Source organism: Neomonachus schauinslandi, chromosome 10, assembly GCF_002201575.2.
Source record: "Neomonachus schauinslandi chromosome 10, ASM220157v2, whole genome shotgun sequence".
NCBI classification, from domain to species: Eukaryota; Metazoa; Chordata; class Mammalia; order Carnivora; family Phocidae; genus Neomonachus; species Neomonachus schauinslandi.
Window position 1 is genome coordinate 93,497,584 of NC_058412.1, and position 27,167 is coordinate 93,524,750.

General features: G+C 44.8%; 1 protein-coding gene across 3 annotated transcripts in view; it reads right to left on the reverse strand.

Moving 5' to 3' along the window:
- RIN2 (Ras and Rab interactor 2) overlaps positions 1 to 27,167 on the reverse strand; it is a 109,546-nt gene that overhangs the window by 35,933 nt on the left and 46,446 nt on the right. For 2 of the 3 annotated variants that reach the window (XM_021700698.1, XM_021700700.1), the window contains exons 4-5: positions 6,714 to 6,906; positions 2,516 to 2,627 (exon numbers count right to left, since the gene is read on the reverse strand). In XM_021700698.1, the coding sequence (XP_021556373.1) occupies positions 2,516 to 2,627; positions 6,714 to 6,906 (305 nt within the window). Of the gene's footprint in view, positions 1 to 2,515; positions 2,628 to 6,713; positions 6,907 to 26,989; positions 27,110 to 27,167 lie in introns of those variants that run through there. The other variant, XM_021700699.1, reaches the window with a different exon arrangement.

A 27,167-nucleotide genomic window follows, 5' to 3' on the forward strand; every position in this document is an offset into this window, starting at 1 on the left:
GACAGACAGACAGAAACAGAAACATACACGTGCACCATGACAGACAGACAGAAACATACACGTGCACCATGACAGACAGACAGAAACAGAAACATACACACGCACCATGATTTCATGAGCTGAGTAGGAGGAAGCCAGTGTGGGGTAGGTTAACCTCTCTGAGCCTTGCTTTTCTCATCTGTACAATGGATAAGAATAGTACTTTCCCTCTCTTCCAGAAGGGTAGGAGTGGGAACTGAAATTTTTAAAAAATGGAGTAATTGTATGTAGGTGATAAGTCACTGAATTCTACTCCAGAAACCAATATTGCAGTGTATGTTAACCATGTCAAATTTAAGTAAAAAGAAAATAAATAAATAAAAGTAAACAAATAAGCAAACACCAAGATCTGGGCATTAGGTGTGCTGGTTCCTACTGGGGTATTGCTTCTTTTAGGTGTTATTCTCTCAGCTGACAGATCAAATATATGAGTGTATAGTAACCTGTGTAAATACATGTAACTACAAATATTCCCTGTATGTAACCATCTGTATCAATATCAAGAGAAACCTGAGTTCTTACTGATGATCCAACACTAATCCTTACCATGTGGATCATTCTAGTCTCCTGCGCTTGTTTATCTGTAACTTACCCTCCAACAGTGAGAAACATGCCTCCCACCATCTGCCACCATTTACTTCATAAAGTCCAGTATACATGTATAGTGGCGTCAGAACTGTTAACCTGTCCCCCTGTGGGAAGCCACTTTTATAACTACAGTATAGTACTCATGTGCAGTTCCTTTTGCCTCTAGTCTTACAGGCTTGATTGTCATAATGCCAGTTATGCAAGTAAAATCTGTTTATTACCTAAAAAAATACAATACAATACAATACAATTAAATTAAAAATGGAGTAATTCATGTGAAAGCAGTCTATACAAGTATGAGCTGGTCTTTATTATTAAACCATACTGTCCAGATGTGACAAAATATCTGTTTTCCTAGCAAGCCCTTCCTTTCGCAATCCACCTCCGTTCATAGAGAAGCCAGGCCCTGGCCAGGAAGGGGCTATCATGGCTGCACCAAGATCTGTGGTAACTAGTTACATAGGAATGGTTTGCTCAGACCAGCTTTTTCAACCACTGTAAGTTCCCTGGATAGGAAGAGGGAATTGATAAAAGTCTTGACACAATCAAGAGGAAAAATCTTTAGCTGGGAGGAATCTGAGATGAACACCAAGAAAGTTTTAAAGTACAAACACTAACTGTACTTACTGTAGGGGGACAAAGAGGGGGCTTCCAGGCTAACTTATCATGCTTCACTTTGGATATTAGAAGGGATGTAAAAACCACTTACATCTATCACTTCTTGGCTAGCCAACTTCCAAAAGCCACCTCAGCATTGCCTTCCCTCACTTAAAATTTGAGGTATAAGCCATGCGCCAGGGTCACTGACCGCTCGTGGAGGTTTTCCGGGCGTCAGTGACCTTGTGGAGCCTGGAGGAAACACATCTCAAGGCCCAGGTTGACAGCTGAACCTGAGGCTGGCCACAAAGAGGCTGGCAGGTTTTACTTCTGCTGGAAACGTTTCCTCTAGACTCTGTGAAGGCCATTTGGTTCAGGGAGACTATGAACTCCGGGCTAAGTATAATCTCTTCCTTGCCCTTAAACTAACCTCAGTACCTTCGTTTTCTTCAAATGCAGGGACTGAGGCTTGCTTAGGTGGAAATCGGGAAGCAAGCAAATGTCCTGGTCTCAGTCTTGCTATTGACAGAGTCGCCGGGCTTCCAAACTCACCTCTCCTGCCTCAGCTTGCTAACCTGTGCTGTCAATGAAGCCTTCCCCTTTGGGGCACAGAGACACTACGGATCCTTTCCTGGAGGCTGCCGTACACCAGCACTGTGTGTCCCCTTTTATATTTAAAACTCGGCCTCCCGAGACTTCAGGTTTTCAGGGATTGCCAAATAGCAGAAGAAAACCAAAGCCACCACTCTCCCTTCAAAACTTCTGCCGGCTGATTTTTTCAGAGGGCTGGATTCTGCCTCTGATGAGCTGCATCTCACAGACGACTGAACAGTGATTGTCTGGAGGGAACACGTCCACTTAAGGGTAATTTACAAAGATGTGCAGACACATGCTTTCGCATGACATCCCATAAAAAGGCCCAATCGCTGTGGCTTGTCCTGTGGGTTAGTCATCAGCAAATCTAGGAACCAAATCCATGCTCTACTTAACTGGGAAGGGGACAAGAAAGCCAACCTGCCATGTGCCAAGCAGTGGGCTGCACGCTTTGCACACACAGGTTGTTTAATTAAACCGTTAACAGCTCCCTGATGCTGCGATCACTCCATTGTCCTGATAAGAAAACCAAGGCTCCTAGTGTAGGCTACCTGCCCAGTCATTGAGTGAAGTAACAGTGCCAGGACTCAGATTCATGTCTGTCTGTCTCGAAGGGCAAGCTCTGTCCACTTCCACTTGCTCGGGCGACCACAGGCCCTCCCGTCAACAAGGACTTCGCCATCCAGTGACCACTTACTGTATGTGCTTTCCTTTATGGCAAATTCCTTGAGTGGGGCTCCAAATTCACAGGGCAGGCGAAGGGAGAGAACTTTCTTCTGCATTTTGGTGGATTTACGAACCAGGAAGATCTGGCGGAGGGGAAAAAAAAAATTCAAGCTTAGGAAATATCTAGAAGGTGAGAAACTGGGCATAGGATTTCCTGCACACATGATGTCCATGACTAGAATGACCTTCATAACTAAACCACAAGGCTCAACCCGGGAATCTCAACAAGCAGGCCACAGCTGCCCTCCTTTGATACCTGGCTTCAAAAGAATCCTACTTTCCCTTTGACAGAAGCTTCTCCATGAGACTAATGCTCCCTCAGTCTGCAGACGCATTATCAGTTTGGTGATTGTTTTATAGCTCATGTTACGTGTTCACCAGCCCGTGTCTTATATGGGCATCATGCTGAAACCCAGATTCTAAACACAGGTAACATGGCTAAACCATAGGAGGTGAATTGGGAGTTCATTGGCTAATTTGGCTCATAGGTGTATTAATGAGAGAAAATTAAATTTGTGGGGCACCTGGGTGGTTCAGGCAGTTGAGCATCTGACTCTTAATTTCAGCTCTGGTCATGATCTCGGGGTTGTGGGATCAAGCCCTGTTTTGGGCTCCACACTTAGTGGAGTCTGCTTCTCTCCCTCTCCCTCTGCCCCTCGCTGCACACTATCTCTCTCTCTCTCAAATAAATAGATAAATCTTAAAAAAAAAAAAAAAGAAAGAAAGAAAGAAAGAAAATTAAATTTGTTACCAAGAGTGAAAAAGCAGGTTTTTAAAGTTAAAATCTGAGTTTCTAGCCTCTCCTGGAAAACAGAATGATATGGTAAGACCAGGTACGGTGACAACCGCTGGAGCTAAAAATGGCTGCCCCATTAGGGAGGTGGGGAGGTATGTCCTGAGGTTCACTGAAGCCAATCCTGGGGCTGCAGGTCCATTTACACCTGACTCGCCCCAATTTGTGACAATCTCCCTGCAGTTTCTAATACTGTCTTCAGACATGTGCGTTGAACCAACTCAACTCCCCCTGCCCATCTTGGGCCACCATTCTGGCCTCTAACACTGCAGAGGCAAGTATGCCCTATACCGCTATGCACTGCACAACTCCAGGGGGCACCAATTACCTGGGCTACAAATCAAATGGTGCCCCCTACAGTGTGCAGTGGGACAGCCTGGCTGAGTTCTGGTTCCCTTCTGGATTAAGTACATGATCCTTCTCCAAGGATCCTGTCTGTCTTATTTCTCTAACCACTTCTCCTCTTCTCTCTGCATTCGGACACCATGCTCTCTGCTCCCTTACTCTTATTATTTCACCTAATCTTCACTTCCCTCCATATGTCCAGTCAATAGCTCCTAAGAAACTTCTTCTGGGTGGAGGGTGGTAGGGTGGCTATGGGGATTGGGTGTCTGCTGAGAGGGAATTAGGAAGGCCTTTGAGTTCTCTCTTCTCTCCCAGCACCCACGGGGAGGCAGCCATGGGATAGAATACATCTAATAGCCAGTTCTGGGAGTCATTGTTTCTGAGACACCCTAAAACTGAAACAGATATTTCCTAAACACTATCCCAATGGGTACAAAAGCCCAAAGCACTGTTGGGAGCCAGCTGTTGGTTGGTGGAGTAGAAGTATTATTCCCCTGTGCAGGTGGGGATCTCTTAAACCTTGGGGGTCAGGGAGAGTATAACCTTATTTCCTGAATGTCTGAAGCTTTAGAACAGGGTTTGGTAAAGTTGGGCCTGTGGACCAAATCTATCCTGCTGCCTGTTTTTATAAATAAAGCTTTATTGAAACAAAGTCACATTCATTCATTTACATGCTGTCTATGGTTGCATTTTCACTACAAGGTGGAGCTGAGAGGTTCTTTTTTTTTTCTAAAGATTTTATTTATTTATTTGATAGAGCGAGAGAGCACAAGCAGGGGGAACAGTAGAGGGAGAGGGAGAAGCAGGCTCCCCGCCAAGCAGGGAGCCTGATGTGGGGCTCAATCCCAGGACCCTGGGATCATGACCTAAGCTGAAGGCAGACGCTTAACCATCTGAGCCACCCAGGCACCCCGTGCTGAGAGGTTCTGACAGACTGTATGGCCTACAGAGCCAAAAAATATATATATATTTTAATTTATCAGAGAGAGAGAGAGAGAACAAGCAGGGGGAGCGGCAGGCAGAGGGAGAAGCAGGCTCCCCGCTGAGCAAGGAGCCCAATGTGGGACTCGATCCCAGCACCCTGGGATCATGACCTGAGCCGAAGGCAGACGCTTAACCAACTGAGCCCCCCAGGCGTCCCCAGAGCCAAAAATATTTACACTTTGGCCTTTTACAGAAAGTTAGCCGATTCCTGTCCTAAGATGTAGATGAAATAAGGATGGTGGCGCCCCAAGGACCCATGACACCACGGCTGGACTTTCAAATCTTCCTTCCTCTCACACCTGCTTTTCCTTCTCTTCAGCGTTCTTGCTTCTGATGCACTCTGGCCTCTCCTGATCCATGCTGCTCCTGTCCTCCGCCTGCCCTCCGCCTGCCCTCAGCTTGCCCTATCTCGTCAGACAGGTCCTGTCCAGGGATCAAGGAGGTAGACAGACAGAACATTCCACCTGACTTGTTCCCCACAGGTCTCAGCAGGAATGGATGTGCCCCACGCTGGGAGGGAAGCTGAGCAGGGAAGGGAATTGTTGCCTAGCAACAGGGCAACCTCCCTCTTCAGAACTTTTGTGCAGAAATGCAGGAACAGACAACTCAACCTCCAAAAAGAAGGGGCCCCACAGACGTGGGTCCTGATCACATAGACCCAGACTAGAGGCAGCGACCTGGCATGCTGGCCAAGGAATTTTCCACAAAGATGATCAAATATTGCACCTAATCACCCTGAGCATGTTCCAACAGAAGTCTCAGTCCTGTCTGTTTCTGTCAGATGAGAAACAAAGACCCACTTATTAAGTCAAAAAGTGATAATGGAGAGGCTCTGGCTGTTAGGAAACCCAAAGTTTATTTTTGAGCCCAATTGCTACAACCATTCTCAGCCGGCTATGATGGAGTTTGGTTTTTCCCTTTATTTCCCTTGCTTCTCCATCTATTTCTTAGTTTCTATGTCTTGTCATGAGTTGTTCCAAGTCTTACTTTATCTGTGCTTTATTGTATTTATCCTTTTTTGGGAAGTAGATATGGTATATAAATGCTGTCCAACACAACCTTCTGTGTTGGAAACATTCTATATTCTGCACCATCCTATATGGTAGCCTCCAGCCATCTGTGGCTAGTGAGCACCTCAAATGTGGCTAGTGCAACTGAGGAACTGAATTTCTAATTTAATTTAATTAGTGCAAATTTAATAGCCACACTGGGCAAGTGCCTACCATATCGAACAGCAAAGGACACCAATCACTGAATGACATTTTTTGAGGAACCTCTATAGAGTCATTGGAGTGGTCTTTTTTTTTTTTTAAAGATTTTATTTATTTATTTGAGAGAGAGAGAGTGAGAGAGAGCATGAGAGGGGAGAGGGTCAGAGGGAGAAGCAGACTCCCCACTGAGCGGGGAGCCCAATGCGGGACTCGATCCTGGGACTCCAGGATCATGACCTGAGCTGAAGGCAGTTGCTTAACCAACTGAGCCACCCAGGCGCCCGAGTCATGGAGTGGTCTTGATTAAGAGACTGGTGTTGTTGGGTAGATGGTAGCTGGACTGTGAGCCCTGTGTGAAACCACTGAGGAAACCCAAGAGAAACAGGATTACATCAGCAGCCAGAGTAGACAAGTCTATGGACGCAGAACTTTGGAACTTTTGAAGTCCCAAGTTGGATGGCTGGGCACTGGCAGGGTTTCCAGCTTAGAATGAAAACAGCAGTGGCAACTGAGGACTCCACAACCAGGCTCATCCTCAGTGCTGAGGCCCAAGAAGTCAGCCAGGGCCTTCAGCCAGGGGCCCTCCTCATTACCCAGATGCCCTGTCATCCTGCCCACTCCTGGACCTCCCTTGGTAACTGAGTCAATGAAGACAGAAAGATAAACCATGAAGGGCTCTTTTCCTCGGAGCTGCCTCCATACATCCCACAATCCCCCTTGCATTGTGACCCTGATGCACACTGGAAGCCATGCTCCCTACAGCCTAGGAAGAACTTTCTGGAACTCCAAGTCTTTCTCTTTAAAAAAGCAGAATTCTGTGAGATTCTGAGTCTTACCCCTGGAGGCTGGGACTGGAGGACTTCCGCTGCCTCCTCCTCACTCAGACTCAGCTGCAGCCAGATCGGGTGGGTGTGGAGAAGCCGGTCCAAAATGCTGAGCCTGTTGGAGAGGCTGTCATAGCCAGAGTCCCGCGGATAGGTCTTCACATCCTTTTCTTCGGAAAAGCCATCATCCTTGTGTCTTACCATGCTAGGAGAAAGAGAATTGGCAGGGGTCAAATGGCCGCAGCCCCATTTCTCTGACGAGGAGACCATCCTATAGTCTCCAGGCTAGAGCTGTCCTAGCCCATACTCCATCTTTCATCCCCACCTCGCTTGTCTTCCCCTCCAGCCTGAAAGCTTTCTGGGGGCAGAAGCCATATTAGTTCTCACTCCATATCTATACTATTAAACAGAATATTTGACAGACCCAACAGACCTTCTATTTCTAACCCAGTTTTCAGAAGGTTCTAGACATCCTGAATGCTGTTGAGTCTGTCTTCTGGCATTAAACCATTTCACCATTTGAGCACAGAACCCTAAATGCTACGTTCCATATGGCAGCATGAGGTCCTATGGCTCAAAAGCATATATCATAAGCACAACCATGGCATGCTCTAAAAGCAAAAACAAAACATTCACACTCACTCGTGCACACTCATTTTTGTACCCGAATGAACTGGATTTCATTTCTTTTCACACATCTAGGCATTTTTATTACTAATATTATTTGTAATGAAATCTTACAGTTGAATAATGCTGTGCTATTTATAAAATCATACTAACATAAGTTCATTATTGCCATAAAGTGGAAACAGCCCAAATTTCCATCACCTAATGAATGGGTAAATAAAATGTGGTCTATCCATTCAATGGAATTTTATTCAGTCATAATATTCATTCATTCTTTTTATGAATGGAGTACTGATGCATGCTCCAAAATGGGATGAACCGTGAAGACTTCATGCTAAGTGGAAGCAGCTAGAGACAAATATTGTGTGATTCCACTTACACAAAATATCTGGACTAGACACAAATAGAGAAAACAGAAAGATTAGTGGTTGCTTGGGACTGGGGGCGGGGCGGGATGGGCAGTGGTTGCTAATCAGTGTGGAATTCCTTTTTGAGGTAAAGAACATGTTCTGGATCCAGACATGTTGATGGCTGTACGACTTTGTGAACGTGCTGAAAATCACTGAATTATACACGTTAAGGTATGATCTGTGAATGAAATCTCAGCTAAAAAAATATCATATTGATTTCCATAGTTGTCTTTGGGTGCCAACGCTAATCCTGTGACTGAGTATGTAATCCCCATTTTACAAATGAGAAAACTGAGGCCCAAGAAGGTATTGGGCTGTCCAGAATTATAAACACCCATGAAATGGAAGAGCTAGAAATTCAAGAGGTCTGGTGTTCCTCCAACTTTGCAGGTAACAAGTAAGATCATGAACACAGGAGAGCTTATAACAATGTGGGGTCTACTATGTGCCAGGCCCTTTGCAAACATTCTATCATTTCCTTTAAAACAGCCCCCAAAGGCAAGTACCAGGAATCCAGCATTAAAAAAGGGGAGGCGGGGGGGACAGGGAAGCCCAGACTGCTTGAGTAACTGCTCAAAGCAAGGATATGCCTCTGGTGAGAGTGAGTAGGTGGGAATTCCAATCCAAGAGCGCCTGGCTCTGGTGTCTCTTTCTCTCTACCACGCCCTGACTCTCAATGAGCTGGTCATCAACACTGGTCCTGGAGTGGCCAGTGAAAAATAATAGACTTGATCATTCACATTTGAAGGGGCAAGTTCAGGTTAGGGTTCAAATGGTCTTCAAACATCTAAACCCAAAGAAACCCAAATGTGTGGCCTGAATGAACTTTTCAACATTGTGAATTATGAGGATAAAGCCAAATGGTAGGCAAGAGTGGGAAAATGTTAAAAAAAAAAAAAAAAAGTGTGCTCTTCCCATGTGGACCACTCCTAAGAGGTGGGACTCATGCTTCCATTCAAGATTTACATTTTGTTTCCCCTCAAAGTTTTCCTTTACCTTTGCTACAACTTTCCAGATGGGAGAGTCTGTGCCAAAAAAGAGCAGTTTCTCATTCTGCAAATGCCATCCCAGGGCCTCCAGGTATTTTGAAGTGAATCTTTGCAGCTATAAGAAGGCACTCTTCAAAATGAAGTGGCATTAAAATTCCTTTCACATGAGGTAAACGGAGGCAACTTTAGAGCAGTGATTCTCAATGCTGGCTGCCTATAAAATTGCCTGGAGCTTAAACATGTTTTGATGGCCAGACTGCACCCCAGATCAAATAAATCAGACACTTTGGGGTGGAACACAGGCATCAGAATTTTAAAAATTTCCCCAGGCAATTCCAACTTGCCGCCAAGTTTACAACCACTGCACTGGATTGGCGCTTGAGCCTAAGAGAGAAATCTCCTGGGGTTTGTTAAGCTACAGATTCCTGGTTTCAGCCCCAGAGGGTCTGATTCCACAGCCCTGGGGTGGGGCTCTGCATTTCTAACAAGCTCCAGGAGATGCTGATGCTGCAGTCTGAGGAGCATTTGCTTGAGATCTAAGAACAAAATGTGCACTGGAACCCAGAACCAGTGAGGTGGGGTGGTTTTTTCTTTTGGGGGGTGGTGAGGATGGTGGTAACATGCCCCTGAAAGAATTCTCCAAACCTAAGTAAACCCTCCATTCCTGCCATCTCAGGCTGGTGATATTTTACCAAGAGCAAATTCTACCATCTCTAACATGGCAATCCTAACACTCATGTGTGCGGTGAGTAAATATGTGGATGCTTCTTCCTTCCTTAGAAGGGCACGTCCTGTGACAACTCAGTTGTTCAAGAGGTCTTTGTCCTCACAACCAACCTCAGCCTAAAAAGCCCGGGTCCAGACAGGAAGACAGTGAATAAGATTCATGGGGCTTCATCAAGGAGCAACCATAAATTAGATCTTGTCTTTGCAAATGACTAAGCTAACACCTTCCTTTCACCCTCCGACATTTGGGGTTTATAGTGTATTATCATAAGATAGACTGAAAGAAAGAATGAAAAAAGACCGATTGGCTTTTATCAGAGACAACCTTCAGGAAAGAACTAATGAGGGAAATGCATCTGTATTGGACGCTGTTGGTGCGCTGCCCAGTTCCCCTTTACCAGCCTGGGGACCTATGCCCCCACTGTGGTGGGTGCTGGCTGCCCCCTTGTCCTGGTCATACCTGGAAAAGTATACATGCTCCCCTGGGATCTGATGCACTAAGGACATACTGATACAGGGCGTAGAGGAATGGCCTTTCTGCCTGGAGGCAAGACAACCCCAGGGTGCTCTTCATGTGGCAGAGCCACCTGTGGCATCAGGCTGAGGTTACCCTCCAGTGGCCCCCGTATCTCTGCCTGGTTTCCTACTCATCCCAGACAGCCCTGCTCACTCCTTCACAGGCTGCTCCTGAGACCGTATCTCAGTAAATCACGGCACAGGAATCTGCACCTTGGGCTCTGCTTCTAGGAATTCAACCTAACACAGAAGCTGCTGAGATTAATAGAAACCAGTGATTCTTAAAACAGATGTCTGCCTGCACATATGGGGGGGGGGGCAAAGAATGAGTGGTTTATAAAAGATAAATCGCTGTGATATAATTCAGGAGATTCTAATGATGACATGGTCACGGTCAGCCACCCGGCACATGAGACCCACCTCCCCTTTTGAGCTTTGTCTCTCTAATCAGCAAGTGGTAAATAACATCTCCGGCACAGTGTAGAACTGATACAAGCAATAATCCTGGGTGGGCGTTAACATCAGCACATGAAAGATTGTTAGGGAACAGAACATTCAGTCTTCAAATATCTGCCCGCAGATTACTTTTCATGAAGAGGAAAGGTACCCCGACAATGCAGAAATCTTGAGACACCGACTTTTCTTTTTTTTAAAGATTTTATTTATTTATTTGAGAGAGAGTGAGCTAGAGACAGAGGAGAGGGAGAAGCAGATGCCCCGCTGAGCAGGGAGCCTGACGCAGCGTTCGACCCCAGGACCCTGAGGATCACGGCCTGAGCCGAAGGCAGACGCTTAACTGACTGAGCCACCCAGGTGCCCCTGTGAGACACCATCTGAATAAGCCATCAGCATTAACTTCTCCAATAATCAGGCACCTGACATCATGTCCCCCCGATATGATGCTCTGAGAATGTTATAATAACATCTAGTTCATCCTCCCGCCCCAAAACATGTTTAACTTGAATCTACACAAGAAAAAACAACTAGACAAATCCAAATTCAGGGACTTCCTGCAAAACCACTGGCCTGAACTCTTCAAATTATCAATGTCATGAAAAATTTTTAAAAGGCTGTGGGATTATTATAGATAAAAGGAGAATAAAGAGACATAAGAGAGATAACTCTATTGAGTGCACAGAATTGATAACATATGGCATCAGAATAAAAAATAGCTATAAAGGACAATTGGGGATATTTGAATAAGGGTGTATAACAGATATACTGTATTAATGTTTAATAATTTCCTGAGTGTGATACTGTTATTTATGTAGGAAAATGCTCTTGTTCTTAAGAGATGCAAACTGAAGAATTTAGGGTCAAAGCGTGAAAATGTTGGAAAGTAAATGTCAAATGGTCAGCCTCCCATTCCCCTCCAAAAAAAGGGGGAGAGGAATATAGAGGTAAAGGAAATGTGACAAAACTTCAACGATTGGTGAATTTAGGTGAACAGTACTATTCTTAACTTTCCTATAATGTTTGAAATTTCTCAGAATAATACGTTGGGGAAAATATCTACCATCTCCCTGGGTTTATGAGTATGAAATTCATTTATTTATTGACTATTATTACTATTTCCAAGCATCTAGGCCTGCTTTCATGGGGAGATAAAGCTCAGGTATGGATTCAGTGAGACCCACACGCACATGTGAAAATACTGGGCAAACCACAGAATGCCCAACCAATGTGCCTCTAGGAGCAGAGAACAAACTCTGGGCACCTCAGATACTGTATCTGGCCTCATTCCAATGGACCACGGCCTCACGCCTCTGAAACAGTGGGGGACAGGCCTCTCCAGCAACAGCTACATTCTGGTCACACCCAACTTAAGGCCCTTTTGAGTGTGGGATGAGTGCGGGCTTTCCACTTGGCTATATTCCCTTCATTCCCAGGCCCAGGTGTTAGCAGCCTAGACAGGAGCAAGAAACTACAGAAAGCATGTTCTAATATAGGACAGGCAGAAAGACATTAGGTCTACTTTTATTAAATTTTACAGAATCAAATTCATCTCAGAGAAAAATAATTTGCAGCAGACTTTCCAAATGATGCTCTTTCTTGTTCTAATCCACAACTCCAGAGGATGGCATGACCTATCGATGCAGCTTCCAATGACCAGGGTCCCAAACATCACATAGGAGGACTATACTTTGATTTTACAATCCAGCCTTTTTTCAAACAAATGACATCGAGAACCAAGCAATATATAAAGTACGTAAAACTCAGATGTAGGTTGTCTCTGTAGGAAAAAATACAGGTGCAGTAAATATAGCTAGAAACCTTCTATACGTCAGAATCTTATTGCAGCCAATGAATAGCAAAAAAAAAAAAAAAAAAAAAAAAAAAAGCTTTAGGGGGCTAGATACAAGGCATAATGCCAAATTTTACCATCAACAAGGTGGTACCTTCCATTTGACTAAAAGGTCTCAGCACAGGTGCAGTGCTCTGGATGGTTCTATGCTCAGGACATGGGGACAAAACAAGTATACACAAAAAACAAAAAGCCAAACCTCTGTGTGCGTTAAAAGCACACCTTCAGGGTGCCTGGGTGGCTCAGTCGTTAAGCGTCTGCCTTCGGCTGGGGTCATGATCCCAGGGTCCTGGGATCGAGCCCCGCATCGGGCTCCCTGCTCCACGGGAAGCCTGCTTCTCCCTCTCCCACTCCCCCTGTTTGTTCCTGCTCTCACTATGTCTCTCTCTCTGTCAAATAAATAAATAAAATCCTTAAAAAAAAAAAGCACACCTTCATTAAGCTGAACAATTATATTTTTTCTTTTTCTTTTTTTTTAAGATTTTATTTATTTGTGTGTGAGAGAGAATTTGAGAGCGCGCGTGTGCATGCGCGTACACAAGCCAGAGGGAAGGGGCAGAGGGAGAGGGGGACGTAGACTCCCCGCTGAGCAGGGAGCCCCACTCAGGGTTCAATCCCAGGACCCTGGGATCATGACCGGAGCTGAAGTCAGACACTTAACCGACTGAGCCACCCAAGCGACCCTGAACAATTATATTTTTTAAATGGACAATTTACGTCAACAACCATGGTAAGATACTCTTGATTATTTTTTAAAGACCAAAGCTGTCTCAGATAAAGACAAAATATACTACGAATTTGTCTTTCTAAAGCAGACTGTTAGATCATAGTTCAACTAAAAAGAGATGGATTTAGTTAATTAACAGCTTCTAAAAACCTTTCATAGAATCAGTGGCAAGTCCTCTGGAATTAAATAAGGCAGGAGGTGACTCTAATCAAAGTAATGCTCTACTAAACCACTTCTTACGGTTCTGTGGCTCATGCAGAAGCATGTCTGCATGTGTGAGTATGTGTGCCTCCCCACAAACATTATCCTGTCTGCCTTGGAATTTGGTACTACCAAATGTGGTCTACCTTCATGGAAAAGCCACTCTTATATTTTATTTAGGTATTCTCTTTTGCTTCCACTTACAGAATTAATGGGCTTTGTAAACTGGGACATCTGGAGACATTTAGACGACCAAGTCAGCAGGATAGGTTGAAGGAAGGACTATCACGACCTCCTAAAATATAGCTTGGCTTTTGACTTTTGTCTTCTTCTCTACTATCCAATTCCTGGCCCCAGGTTCCACCCCTGGTCTCCTCTATCAGGCTTTAGCAAGGTGTGGAAGGTGATTCTCTCTTGGAAGGGGACTCCCTGCTTGCTTTGCCTGTTCCTTCCAGACCAATCCTGGCCATCCACTTGGGGCTGAGTAACCCAGAAAGGCCACCTCAGCTTTGTATCTTAAGTGGTGAGTGGCAGGATCCACCCAGGTCTTACCTGGATTTCCCTGGATTTCCAGCAAAATGCTCCCTGATAACTCAACCTTTAGGAAGACTCAGTGCTCTTCCTGCAACCTGAGTGCTGGGTCCTTGAAGGTCTCCAGTGGACCTTCCCAACTTTTTAGAAAACTAATAGTTGTTCCTTGACAGGAACAAGACGCTAAGCGTCTAATAAACATCATAGAATGAATCATGACAAATTGATAGGGTTAATTATAATTAATAGATTGCTGAGCCCATCAATGAAACACAACAAAGCAAAAATAAACAAAAGCAGAGCCTTGGCTTCCAAAGTGCCTTTGTCCAGGGCTTAATTATTGCCTGCCTCCCTAACAAAGAGCTCCAGTCCTGCGACAAAGTGAAGAGCTCAAAAACAAAACCAAACCATATTTGGTGGGAAATTTTGCTATGTTATAAATTCTCTATGGTTTATTAAAATTGACACTATTTCCCAAAGAACGTTGGATATACCAAAGTCACACATGGAGGCACAGTTTTTATTTTAATGTCCAGTACTTATTTAAATAGCTGCTGTAGGGCGCCTGGGTGACTCAGTTGGTTAAGCGTCTGCCTTCAGCTCAGGTCATGATCCTGCAGTCCCAGGATTGAGTCCCGCATCGGGCTCCCCGCTCGGTGGGGAGTCTGCTTCTCCCTCTGACCCTCTCCCCTCTCATGCTCTCTCTCACTCTCTCCCTCTCAAATAAATAAATAAAATCTTTAAAAAAAATAGCTGCTGTATTTAGTGTAGTCTGCAATTATGGCAGGGATATTAAATTTACTTCTTTTTCCCCAATTTTTTTATTGTGGTAAAATACACACAGCATAAAACTTACCATCTTAACCATTTTTATTTTTTATTTTTTTATTTTTTGAAGATTTTATTTATTTATTTGAGAGAGAGAGAGAGAAAGCACAAGCAGGGGGAGGGGCAGGGGGAGAAGCAGGCTCCCCGCTGAGCAAGGAGCCCGATGTGGGACTCGATGCCAGGACCCTGGGATCATGACCCAAGCCGAAGGCAGATGCTTAACCGACTGAGCCACCCAGGCGCTCTATCTTAACCATTTTTAAATGCACAGTTCAGTAGGGTTATGTATATCCATATTGTTGTAACAACCATCACTACCATCCATCTCCAGAACTCTTTTCCTCTTGCAAAACTGAAAGCTATGCCTAGTAAAAAAATAACTCCCCCCCACTTTGGGAAACAAACCCTTTACTTTCTGTCTCTATGATTTTGACTCCTGTAAGTACCTCATATAAGTGGGATCATACACTATTTGTCTTTTTATGACTGGTTTACCAAATTTACTTTTTAAAATATATGTCAAAGGTGAGTCAATTTAAAGAAAAATGTTAGGTACATTAATAATAGGCAAGATGGTGCAAGAGTAAGAGAAAAACTGTGGCACAGTGGGTGGAATTTGGGCTGAGACAATCTGTATTAAAACATAAGAATATTTCCTCCATATTAATGTTTATAAACCTTGCTCTTGGACTCAAGGGGGGAAGATGATCCCCCAAAAAGCATCTATTTGCCATTGCTCAGCTCCCTCCTTGACTGGGTTCAAGCTATTCTGGAGTGCCCATTGGACACTGGCTCCAACCCCCTTGTCAAAACCAAGGTCAGATCCTGTTCCCTTCCCATCTCCTGCAGCTGCAAGTAATCTTTTGGCACATTTAATTCCTTCACCCACTGTGTATGCACCTCTGGAGCACTTACCCCATTTTGCTCTGCATTACACTTATTTCCCACTAGCCTAGCTTCACCCCCCAGGTAGGCATTGATCATATGCCTGCTCTATGCATGATGGTCATCTGCAAACAATAGGTTTATTCCTTGAAAGTGAGTAAGGGGAGAAGCTCAGTGGGCAACGAGAAACATCATGAGCACAAGGTCTCTCCATCAGCTTCTTCCTGGATCCCCCATGCATAACTTCTGATTCAGGCCTTCCCTCAGCCAGACCCAACAATAGAATCCGGTTCCTCAGCTCCAGTCTCAGGAGACAAAAGGTTCTTGTTTCTGTGTTTATCAGGAAATGGGTGGCAAAAATCACCACAGCTACCAAGATCCCCCTGGTCTTTGGCCATCTGAAGGCCTGCGGCGAGAAAAGGAAGCAGCCCAAGTCCTTCCAGAACAACACATCCAATGTGTTCGCAGCTTCTTCTTCACTGTTCATGAATTTCCTTCATGGACAGCCCCTCCAACCTCCCACCAGCTGGCAGGGGGTGGGCTTTGGATATAAAAGTCAACGCTGAGTTTTAGCTGACATCCACTAACACAGTGCATTAGTGATACATGCTCCATTCAAGGTTCCCAAATACAGAATGCCTTATCCCAACACTGGGAATGAGATTTAATTCCAACAAAAGAGGTTGACATGTACCAGCTGGTTGAACACAGAGAAGATAGGAGTAAAAGAGTATTGGCAGGAAAGCTGCCTTCTGTTGAGGTATGGAAAAATCCAGAGTGGGAACCCCACACACACACCTATGGGGGGCTTTAGCATCAGTTCTCAACAAAGTTCTCATTTACCTGGAGTCAGAATGCATCAACATGAGAATTTCCTACACATGTGAGTCAACATCGAGGTGCTAAGTTTTGCATGGTTTTATCTGGTCAAGCCCGATTCTGGCCTCCCCTCAGCCTCATAATCTCCAGGGGTTTGGTAGAAAGAGCACCTACAGTCGTCTGTGATCAAAGCCTCCATTGACTCTTCCTAACTGTGAGGTCTTGGCCTATTATTACAGGTCACTCAGACTCAGTTTCCCCATATCTAAAGATGGAGTCTTACTGGAAAAAGGAATCTGTTACTAAGACAGACAAAGCCTGAAAAGAACGGACTCTAAGAGTCTGAAATGTCCTGGGAACTATGAGTAAAGATCCTGTTCAGCAGAGTTTCCAGGATGTCTCTTTCACTGTCCCCTAATTTCCAGAAATTAAAAAAGAATGCAAGGTGACGCATTTCCATTCTAGGATACACAAAGACTATTCTATAAACACAATTCCGGAGCTTGTTTGGTTAGCACTTAATGTGAACCTTCTTGAGGATGGCCCCTGGTGGGTCCTTGCAGCTGGAACATTCTCCATCCACCATTAGGGTCTAGCCCCAACCTGGACCCTAGTGCTTGCCATCCTCAACTTACAGATGGGAAAAAGAAAGGATGAAAAGCTTCCTCTCTTGATATTTCTGTAATGGAAGCCTCCCTTCCTCATTCTGCCCATGTGAAGACTTCAGCCTTTTCACATGATGTTACTTCAACGGGCCTCAAAGGCAAGAAAGGTGCAGCCTGGGGCATGGCACTGCCCGAGGGCTCAGGCTTCCAGCTACAAGAGACCAATGCAAGAGTCTTCTTAAGAATTAAGCACCAGACAGAAGTTGGAGCCTTGTGTCTGCCATGGCCTTGCTCATGGAGCAGTAGATCCTTGTCTACGTATCAAAAGGAAAGCAAATACACCCCAAATATCAAGCAGTGACCAACATGACAGGCTTGGTGGGAGATAAATCAAGGGCTTCCTTGATCTTTGGGGGAGAGAAGTGAGGGGTCTGTCATCAATGGTTTCTGAAAAAAGAAATAGGAATAGAAGAGGACCCTTGGGTAGAGGGACAAGAAAACAACTGCTCGCATGGAAGCGAGCCATCTGATAAAAGTTGCTGGTACAAGGACCAGTTCCAACTTCTGTTACACACACATATATACAGAACCAATGACAAATTCCCAGACAACCTGCCATTTCAAGAGTACCTACTAGTGGGCACCTGGGTGGCTCAGTCATTAAGCGTCTGCCTTTGGCTCAGGTCATGATCCCAGGGTCCTGGGATCGAGCCCCACATCGGGCTCCCTGCTCTACGGGAAGCCTGCTTCTCCCTCTTCCTCTGCCTCTCCTCCTGCTGTTTTTTTTTTTCTCTCTCTCTCTTAAATAAATAAATAAAATCTTTAAAAAAAATACCTACTAGGGGTGCCTGGGTGGCTCAGATGGTTAAGCGTCTGCCTTCTGCTTAGGTCGTGATCTCCAGATCCTGGGATTGAGCCCCATGTTGGGCTCCCTGCTTAGCAGGGAATCTGCTTCTCCCTCTTCCTCTGCCTCTCCCCACTGCCCCTGCTCTCCCCTCTCTCTGTATCTCTCTGTCTCAAATGGATAAATAAAAATAAATAAAAAATACCTACTAGTCGTATGTCCAGTGATATCTTACTTTCAATCATGAAAACACTTCTTTGGAATTTGTGAAGCTGAATTCAACCCCTAGTCTGAAATATTTAATCCTGGAGAGGAAGGGAGGCTCAAATTCATTCTGGCCATATGTGGGCCCTGGCAAATTTCTTGGTCAATAGAAAAATTGCCAGGTGAGCTGAGGGAACTTTTACCCAACACTCAAGATGGAAAAAGTGATGGGGGAGGCCTGGGGGAAAGGCTATCCCTGTAAGGATCACAGCGTGTTTATCTCAGTCCGAGGGGTATTATTATTATTTCTTAAAGATTTTATTTATTTATTTGACAGAGAGAGACACAGCGAGAGAAGGAACACAAGCAGGGGGAGTGGGAGAGGGAGAAGCAGGCTTCCTGCTGAGCAGGGAGCCTGATGCTGGCCTCGATCCCAGGACCCTGGGATCATGAGCTGAGCTGAAGGCAGATGCTTAATGACTGAGCCACCCAGGCGCCCCTGAGTCCGAGGGGTATTAGAGATTCTATGGCTCAGCTCCCTACTCAAGGTCAAAATGCTAGAAACTGCCAGAACAGGGTCCAGCTCTCTGACTCGTGAGGTCTTCTATAGCATACAAGTTGATATTTTAATTTCTTGAGGCCTTTTTTCATCCTTTAAAACTCCAAAAGGAAAAAGACTGAATATATTTTGGGTTGAGAGTTTTATTCCTGCCCTCGACTCTCTCTGCTGCTCTCTGAGGGAGGAGGCCTCAGCTTCCTCAAAAGGATTGCTAAAAGCACACCACAGAGGATTTTTGTGCAAAACTTTCAGGGCCTTCGGTGATTTTTCAGCTCTATCTGCAGAGGACTAGGAGGAGAGAACAACGCAGAAATGGGAACAAAAATGCACATCCGCCTCCAGGCAGGAGGAGGCACCGCCATTTTCAGAGAGGAGAAAGATCTGGTAACTTTTATGGCTTATGAACTTCCTGACATTGAGTCTCCCACTAGGGATGAAAAGGGCAGATATGGAGCCAACGCTGGCAGGGGCCTTCATTGGTTCCTGTAAAACTTAAGAAACAGAAACAAAGAACACGTTGTCCTGGCTGCCCTTGGAGCTGAAAACAGGAGAAGGAGCCAGCAGGCTCTAAGTCTTGGCCTGCTGACCTTTGACCCTGAGCAGTGGCATACACGAGGCTTCACGGAAAGGCAAGCATTTCATGGATTTGCAGTTCTTAGTGTTTACGTGCTTTTGGTCACACTAGTATTATTTCACAGCTGGACTAAATCACCACTGCCTTCTAACCAAGCAAATATTTCGTGGTAGAATCAACTACCAATATAATAGCAAGGCAAGGTCTGTAAGGGGTAAAACTATCTAGAGTAGGCCATCATTAAAACTGTGTGCCCAGGGGTACTGTGGACAGGGAAGCCAGCCGCCAAATTGGAAGGCGCTATCCCTCAACAAAAATGGAATCAATTTCTAGGACACACTGCATTTTCAGGATGATCAGAAACACCCTGGTTAAATCTGTGGAAAATCATGCATGATCTGCCATCTAAATGCAGAGAAAAACATTGGAGGGATACACAAAGGAAAAGAAATATGACAGTCAAAAAACAATCAAAAGTGGTTTTGTCTCAGGGATTCATGGTAATCTTTTTATTTTTTATATTATGCTTTTTCTACAATGTACATGTTCTACTTGGTCATCAAAAAATAAATCTTAAATGTTCTTTTTAAAAACCTTCCCCAATATAATAGATATCACCAATCAAAACAGACTAAACAGGTGTTTGGGCATTTTTGATCTGGAGGCTTACCTCATTCTTTACTTAAGGTTAATGTGGGGGCTCATCTTTCCCAAAACCACCTCTTACCTGGAATTACCTGCTTTCTCCTGTCAGGTTCCCAGAACATCTAGTATAATCCACTATTATATCCTCATTGCATTCTATGATACTTGCTTATAATCCTTTCTCCCGGCAGGCTCCACTGTCCTGGTATTTTAACAAACAGCACCTACTTAATACATATTTTCTTGAAGTTGAACCTAATTGTTGCTACACTGGTAACAGTATAAGCAAAGAGTTGGTCAATCCTCATAGAATTCCTTGAAACCATATCATAAACACCCAGCAGTGGCTTCAAATCAAGAAATAGTTTAAGGGTTTGGGGGGCTGGGGGGAGATGAATCAAGCTAGTCATAGCAGAATATCCCAATGGGCATGATAGGAAAATTTAAGTAATCTCTACACCCAACATGGGGCTCGAATTCACGACCCTGATATCTAGAGTCACATGCTCTTCTGACTGAGCCAGCCAGGTGCCCCAAAGAAACTATATATTTTGATAACACCAAACACCCTTTTCAAGAGACCTAAGATACTGCAGATATACCCAATACTCTGTAGCCAATGATTATCGTGAACTTCCCAGGTTCTGCTGAACCAGACGGAAGCTCCCAGGAAAGGAGGAAAACCAATCTTTATGACAGGTGTGACTGGTTCTAGGACAGTCACCTGCTCTTAGATGCTGTGGGACTTGAGGACGGGCACCCAGCTCTGAACCAACGACCTGTGGCACATGCAGCTTTCCAGAGATGACAAAGGGGAAATATTTGTTTTGCTGGCTAATAGTACCCACGACACAGACACTGTGAGAAGACAAAATGCAAACTGATTTCTGCATCTGATGACTTAAACTTGCTTCTCAACAACCTCATGAATACACTCTCCAAAATCTTCAGAAGAAAGCAGGTATAGATTAACCAAGAGTGATCACTTTGTATCTGACTTTTCAAGAGGAAAAGATGGAAAGGAGTAATAGGGAATGACATTAAATTCTGTGTCTGAAGTCACTGCAGTTGAGAACATATATTTAAAAAAAAGAACATATTATTTTTTAAATATGGGAAATTGCATTGGATGCAGATGTATCCTGAGTTTCAGAGAAGAATTAAAACTCCCACTATAGCTCTACTGGATTTATGCACATACATTTCTTAGTTATGGTGCAGCTAATGACCTTGGCCAAATTAATTCATGAGATGCTGAATATTTCTGCATATAAGTACGGAACAAAGTAAAGCATAAAGCAAAAGAATCCAAGACACGGGGAGTATTTCATTGGCGAGTTTTTTTCTGTTATGAGTTTATGATCTAAGATTCATAAGCAGAAATATAAATAATAAAAGGTACCTATGTATTTATACTACACTCATACTTTCTGGATTGTCTTCTCTTTTTATCTCCTCCGCCCAGATAATCCTTTCCATAACTTCATGCTTTCCATAAATATCACCCAATGAACTGACTGTGGACATGCCTCATGACTTTAGTCTTGAACTTAAACATGCCAGAATTATTAAATGATGTTCTGTTAAAACTAAAGAGTTCCCATTCCTGCCTCCCACAGCACTGAGATCAGTACTTGAGTCACAACATACAGGTACTCTTACTTGTCTTCATCCATCATGCTTCCAGAAGCTCTAAATCCACACACCCATTCAAATAGCTAAAACGAAAAAGCAGCCAATACCAAGTGTAGACCTGGAAAACAGAGCATTTGGAACTCCCATATGCTGTTGGTGGATGTGTGAATGACTATAATGACTAGAAAATTCTTGGGCACCATTTACTGATGTTGAATATTTAACAATCCTACAACCCAGCAATTCCACTCCTATATTCCTAACTAAGGTGTATCACCAAAAAACATGCACAAGAATGTATGTAGCAGCATTATTCAAAACAGCCCCAAAGTGGAAACAATTCAAATATCCATTAATAGTAGAATGGATAAACCAACTGTGTTGGGTTCGCACAATGGAATACTACACAAAACATTGAACGAAAGAAGTCAGAGTTAAAAGAGCACATGCTGTATGATTCCAGTGATAAGAAGTTCAAAAACAGGCAAAACGAATCTATGGCAATAGAAGTCAGGAGAGTGGTTCCCCTTGGGGTGCACAGCACTTGGGGGGTGGTGCTAGGAATGTTCTGTTTCTTGATCTGGGTGCTGCTATGTGCTATGTTTACCACTGAAAATTAATCTAGCTGCATACTTATTGGTGTGCTTCTTCTTAATCATGTTTTACTTCAGTGGAAAGTTTTTTTTTTTTTTTTTATAAAGCAGCACTAAGTGAGGATGGGTTGCTCCAGAAGGCCACAGAGCAACTACTATGGTCACCGTGGTACTTCAGGAGACTTCCTGGAGTAGAACACTGGGCATCTCTTCCCCAGACTGTAAGCCATGGATCTTCTCTTCTGACCTTGTGTTCTAACATCAGTCAAGTGGAAAAAGTGAAGGGTTGTACCAGGGACCAGCAATCTGAGCTTCCTGTGGTTTGGGTATCAATGCCATTGCATAGCTGCTGGGAAACTGAGAACTTCCTGGGGCACACAAACCCTTCCAGAAGAAGTCAGTGGTGGTGACCAACTGCTATACTATAGTACTGGGCAGAGCGGGCCAAGGTATTTTTTAATTCTGTGCATCTGATTCCGGGGTGGGGGAGAGCTGGTTGGGGGTAGAGTTTTAAGATCCTGGACATCCCCCCCACCGCCCAGTGGTCCACTCAGACTGGAGTGTACCAGTGAGGTAAAACGGGAGTGAGGGAAGGAGAGGAAGAGGGCAAACAAAGTTAACAATAGCCTTTGATGACCCGGTCCAGCCAGGCCCCCTGCATCCTGCAAAGCCAGCCTGAGCCTCATCTCATGAAGTTGCTTTGTTCAATCCCTCTACTCTACCTGTGGACAAAGGGAACTTCAGAGACTTGTCTTAGCCTAGAGATGATGGGTCCAGATGGCAATGAGGGTGGAACACTGCCTACATCAGGCCTACTGTGCTAGCCCCAACTGAAAGCAGACTGCAAAATCATGGGGGAGGGAGAGGAAAGCACAAAGCCTTTATTTCCCCACACTCCAGTCTTGGGGGCAATGAAGTGAAGAGCAGGAGGAAATAAGAAATAGCATTTAGAGAGAGCAGAAACAAGAAATCCTTGATCTCTCTCCTGGCTTCCTAGCCTCTTTCTGGTAAAACGCTAGCAGAGGGCATGGAATTGATTTAATCAGATGCTCTTCTATTGGAAGATGTTTACAACAGCCCTGAACCCAGAAGTGAGGGAGGAAGCATGGCTGGCACGTAATGGGAAAGTGCCCTGGTCCCTCTTCTTTGCTAGGGAGTCAGCTTAAGGCCCATCACACATGTTCAACTTTTGATTTTTTTATGCACCAGCTGGGGTCCCCTAACTGCTTTACAGGGTAATGTCTTGTTTCTGCAAGCGGCTTCTGATGCTTTAATACCTTTAGAATCTCCAAAGGGCTGGCATCTTTCATTCGTCCATTCAAATACTTACTGAGTGTATGCTACATGCCAGACACTATTCTAAGGCCAAGCCCATGCTCTCAGTGTGCTTCCCTCCTCGTGCTGGGAGGCAGAAAATGCACAATTTAAGCAAGTGACCATATATGTCAGATCTGTACAAGTTCTATGAAGAAAAATCAAGTCAGCTAAGGTGACGGAAGAAATGAGGGTCCTAAGGTGAATGCTTCCTGGAGGAAGGGAATTCTAGGCAGAGGTAACAGTAAGTGCCAAGGCCAGGAGGTAGGAGCCTTCTGGGCAAGGAGCCGGTGGGGCTGGAGCAGAGGGACAGAGAGGGGAGAGGTTGTAAGAGAGGAGGGCAAGAGGATGGGAGGAGTCAGAGCCTGGAGCATCTCAAAAGCCATGGCGATGATTTTGGTTTTAATGAATGAAAAATACTGAAGGGCTTTGAACAGAAGTGACATGACTTGGATTTGGGTTAACAAAAGTCAGATCCTTCTCTATGCTGCTTAAATAACAGCCCAGGAAGGTAGGATGGGTGAAAGCAGAGGCACTGGGCAAGTGTCTCCTGCAGTGGTGCTGATGGGGGAATCTTACAGGTAGAGCTGTCAGGGTCTGGAGATGGACAGGAGCACAGGTATGAGAGATGGAGAGACAAAAGCCCTCTGTGAGGCCCAAGCACCTGTAGGCATGGTCACTGGGATGGGGAAGACCAGGGAGGAAGCAGGGTTATGAAAGAAAACCAAGGTCTCAGTCTTGGTCTTTGTAAGTTTGAGATGCCAGACGTTGGGCTGAATGGACAGCTAGAGGCAAACACCTGGATTCAAAAGAGGACCAGCCTAGGGATATAAGTTGGGAATTCCCAATATACACAGGGTATCAAAGCCACAGACTGGATCGGATTAACTATGAAATTAAAAGAGGTCTCTTTTAATAAACAACATATTGTATTTACTTGCTGCCAGCATTGTGCAAAGTTCTTTACAGATATTAACTCACTTAATCTTTCTCGCCACCCTCAAGTCAAGGTCTATTATTATCCTCATTTCAATGATGTGCACACCGAGGCACAGAGACTTTTAAGTATTTTGCTCAAGGTTAGTGGGAGAGAGAAGGGGGGGTGGGTGGAGAGGAGAAGAGAGGCTGTAGGCTTGAGCTCTGGGTGCTCTGGGATTAGGAGGTGTGGGAGATGAGGAGGAACCAGTTGGAGACCACAAGCAGCAGAAGGCGAGGAGGGAGGAAACCAGGGAGTATGGTGTCCCCAAAGCCAAGTCAATCGAGTGTCCCTGAAAGGGAAGGTAGATCAACCGTGTGGGATGACGCTGATCGGTCAGGAGGTCAGAACTGACCACTGGATAGAAAAGTGACGTCCTTACTTTCACTAACCTGGTTTTGAAATTAACTTCCTCCCATTTTGAATGCAGGCAACAAATCCCAGTAGTCTGCACAGTAGCTGAGACTCTATCACCAACAGAAACCCCACACATTTTCATTGTTGGTGAAGAAGTACTGTTTCTGGCCATCTTTGCTTCCAGAGGACAGTGTTTTCTAGACCTTGCTATTTAACATGTTAATAAAGAAGTACCTATGCTATGAAATCATGCATTTTAAGAATTCTGATCATTCTACTGCAGTAGAATTGTTTTCCCTATGTATGTCCTCCTGCATATTTTATTTTATGCACTGAAAATATTAATCTGAGAAGGGGGTCCATGAGACATGAAAAGATTAAAAATTACCTCAATATTAACTACAAAGGAGCAACCAAAAGCCAATGCAGGTAGAGAAACAGCATTCCTAACCTAGGGCACCAGCATGACACTTAGCCCAGTGTTCAACAATCGAAGGGACCATAGACACTTTGTGGTGACTGTGGCTGGGGTAGGTGAGGCTGTTATCACAGCTCACACTTGCTGAGGATGCCACAAAGGAAGGCGACGTCCATGCATCTGTGAAGCAACTGGAATGTGCCCAGCCAAGGTCCTGGGGGAGGGGGGCAATCTGTCTTCTCTCTACAGGGGTTTCACTTGAGGTGGCTCCGCTACTCTCACTCTCCCTCTCCTTTCCTTTCGTCTGCCCTTTGGGCTGCTCTGTGCCAGGCTGACCTGCTGCTTCCCTGTGGCCAGAGCTCTGCTCTTCTTTTATTTTGGAAACAACGGAAGGTCCTCTTTACCCTACCTCTCCCATATCTGGCCACCTGGACACTGTCGGGCAAAACAGAGGAATTAACAGCAAAGTCATGACTCCCTGCTTTGGCAAAATGAGCAAGAGACCCCAGCACAGAAGCCACAGCCCCATTAGTCAGACAGGTCCCACACAGTAGAATGAGTGCCATCCTGGAGCTTTAGCTCCTAGGGTAGTTAGGAGAGTCAATGAGCTGGCTGCTGTGACGCACTCAGAACAGTGGTGGGCACATGGTAAACACCGTATACATTGTTCAATTAAGACAATCTTGCCTTTTCTCTTTCTTCCCCACTAAAAAAAGCACCAAGTAAAATGCATCTGAAATTTCACGAATTCGTTGTTAACCAACATAGCATTCAAGAATAAGTGACATTAATCTGAAAAACATAGCTATTATGGAATGCTTACAGTCATTCTTAAATTTGAAAAGAAAAAGAGATGTTAACGACAAGATGGCAGCCCTGCTCACCCAGCCCAGTACCTACTGCTGTCAGATGTCAAGATCGTGATGTGATGGCCACTGATGTACCATCACGTCTTCCAGCAAACCTAACATCCCTGGGCCTTATACATGGGGGGAGGGGTACTGCCACTGGTGTCCATCATCTGCAGAGCTTGGGGACTATCTTGCTGTGTTGTGTTCCCTGGATGTGAGAGAAATCAGCCACTAAAGCTCTCTTCTTTGCCCTTTGGCACCAACCGAACTCCAAAATTTATTTTAGCTCAGTAAGGCAAAGGGGAAAGGAAAATCCACTTCCATGGAGTTTGGCATTATTCTGAACGTGAGGTGGAGAGTCTTTAATCAAAAATCAAAAATTAGCCATTGGGGTCCAGGGAAATCAGAGAGAATGCCAGGGTGCTGCTGCAAGAAGCTTGGGGACCATCTGGTCTACCCCCCAGCATTTTTGTAGAAAAGGGAAAGAAATGGAGGGCACAGGGCATTTCCACAGCTAAGGGGGAATACGGTTCCTCCAGAGACACAGGAGAGTTAAAGCACCACCTTTCAGCTGCAAAGTACCTCCTTGTGATTGTCTGCTTTCCCTGCAGTCTAGGGCAGGGAACAAGTTGGGCTGGTTTGAAACTTGCCTGGGCAACCAGCACCACCTGGTTCACCCGCCCTTGCAGGATTCCTGCCTGTCTCATGACTCGTGAGCAAAACCCACTCCGTGAATCTCACCCTCACACTGCACCAGGCTGCCTCAACCCGTATCCTGGGAAAGAGGGGAAAGCTAATAATGAGCCTGGCCTCCAAGGCACCAGGTGTCCATGTCATTTTTTTAGTGATTATATTCTGTTGCCTTTCCTAGCAATGAATTGTAGCATCCAAGAGCCAAGATGAGGTTGGAGTGACCTCCTCCAGCCTACCACCCCCACCCTGACCTCTGCACTCCCATTCTCCCAATAACAACCAGTCCCTTACAACTAACTCAGATCGGGTACAATACGAACACAAAACGTCATGCTTAACAAGCATGGTATATTGCCCCCCACTCTTCTTAGTTATTTACAACCACATCCAAACTCCAACACACTGGGTCACATTTTAGGCTAATGCCCATGATAAGCGCTGGGGTTTTTTTCTGACCTGAGAACGCAAAATGAGTCCATCCTCTTTAGGGCGCCCCTTTAAACCTTCTGGAGACTGACACGGGCTACAATGAATTCTATTTTGCACACGGAGGATCCTGCTGCGTTATTGTTTCCATCACTGTGAGTAGGTGGATACGACAGATAGAGCTTTAGGTTTCCGGGTTCTGGTGCCA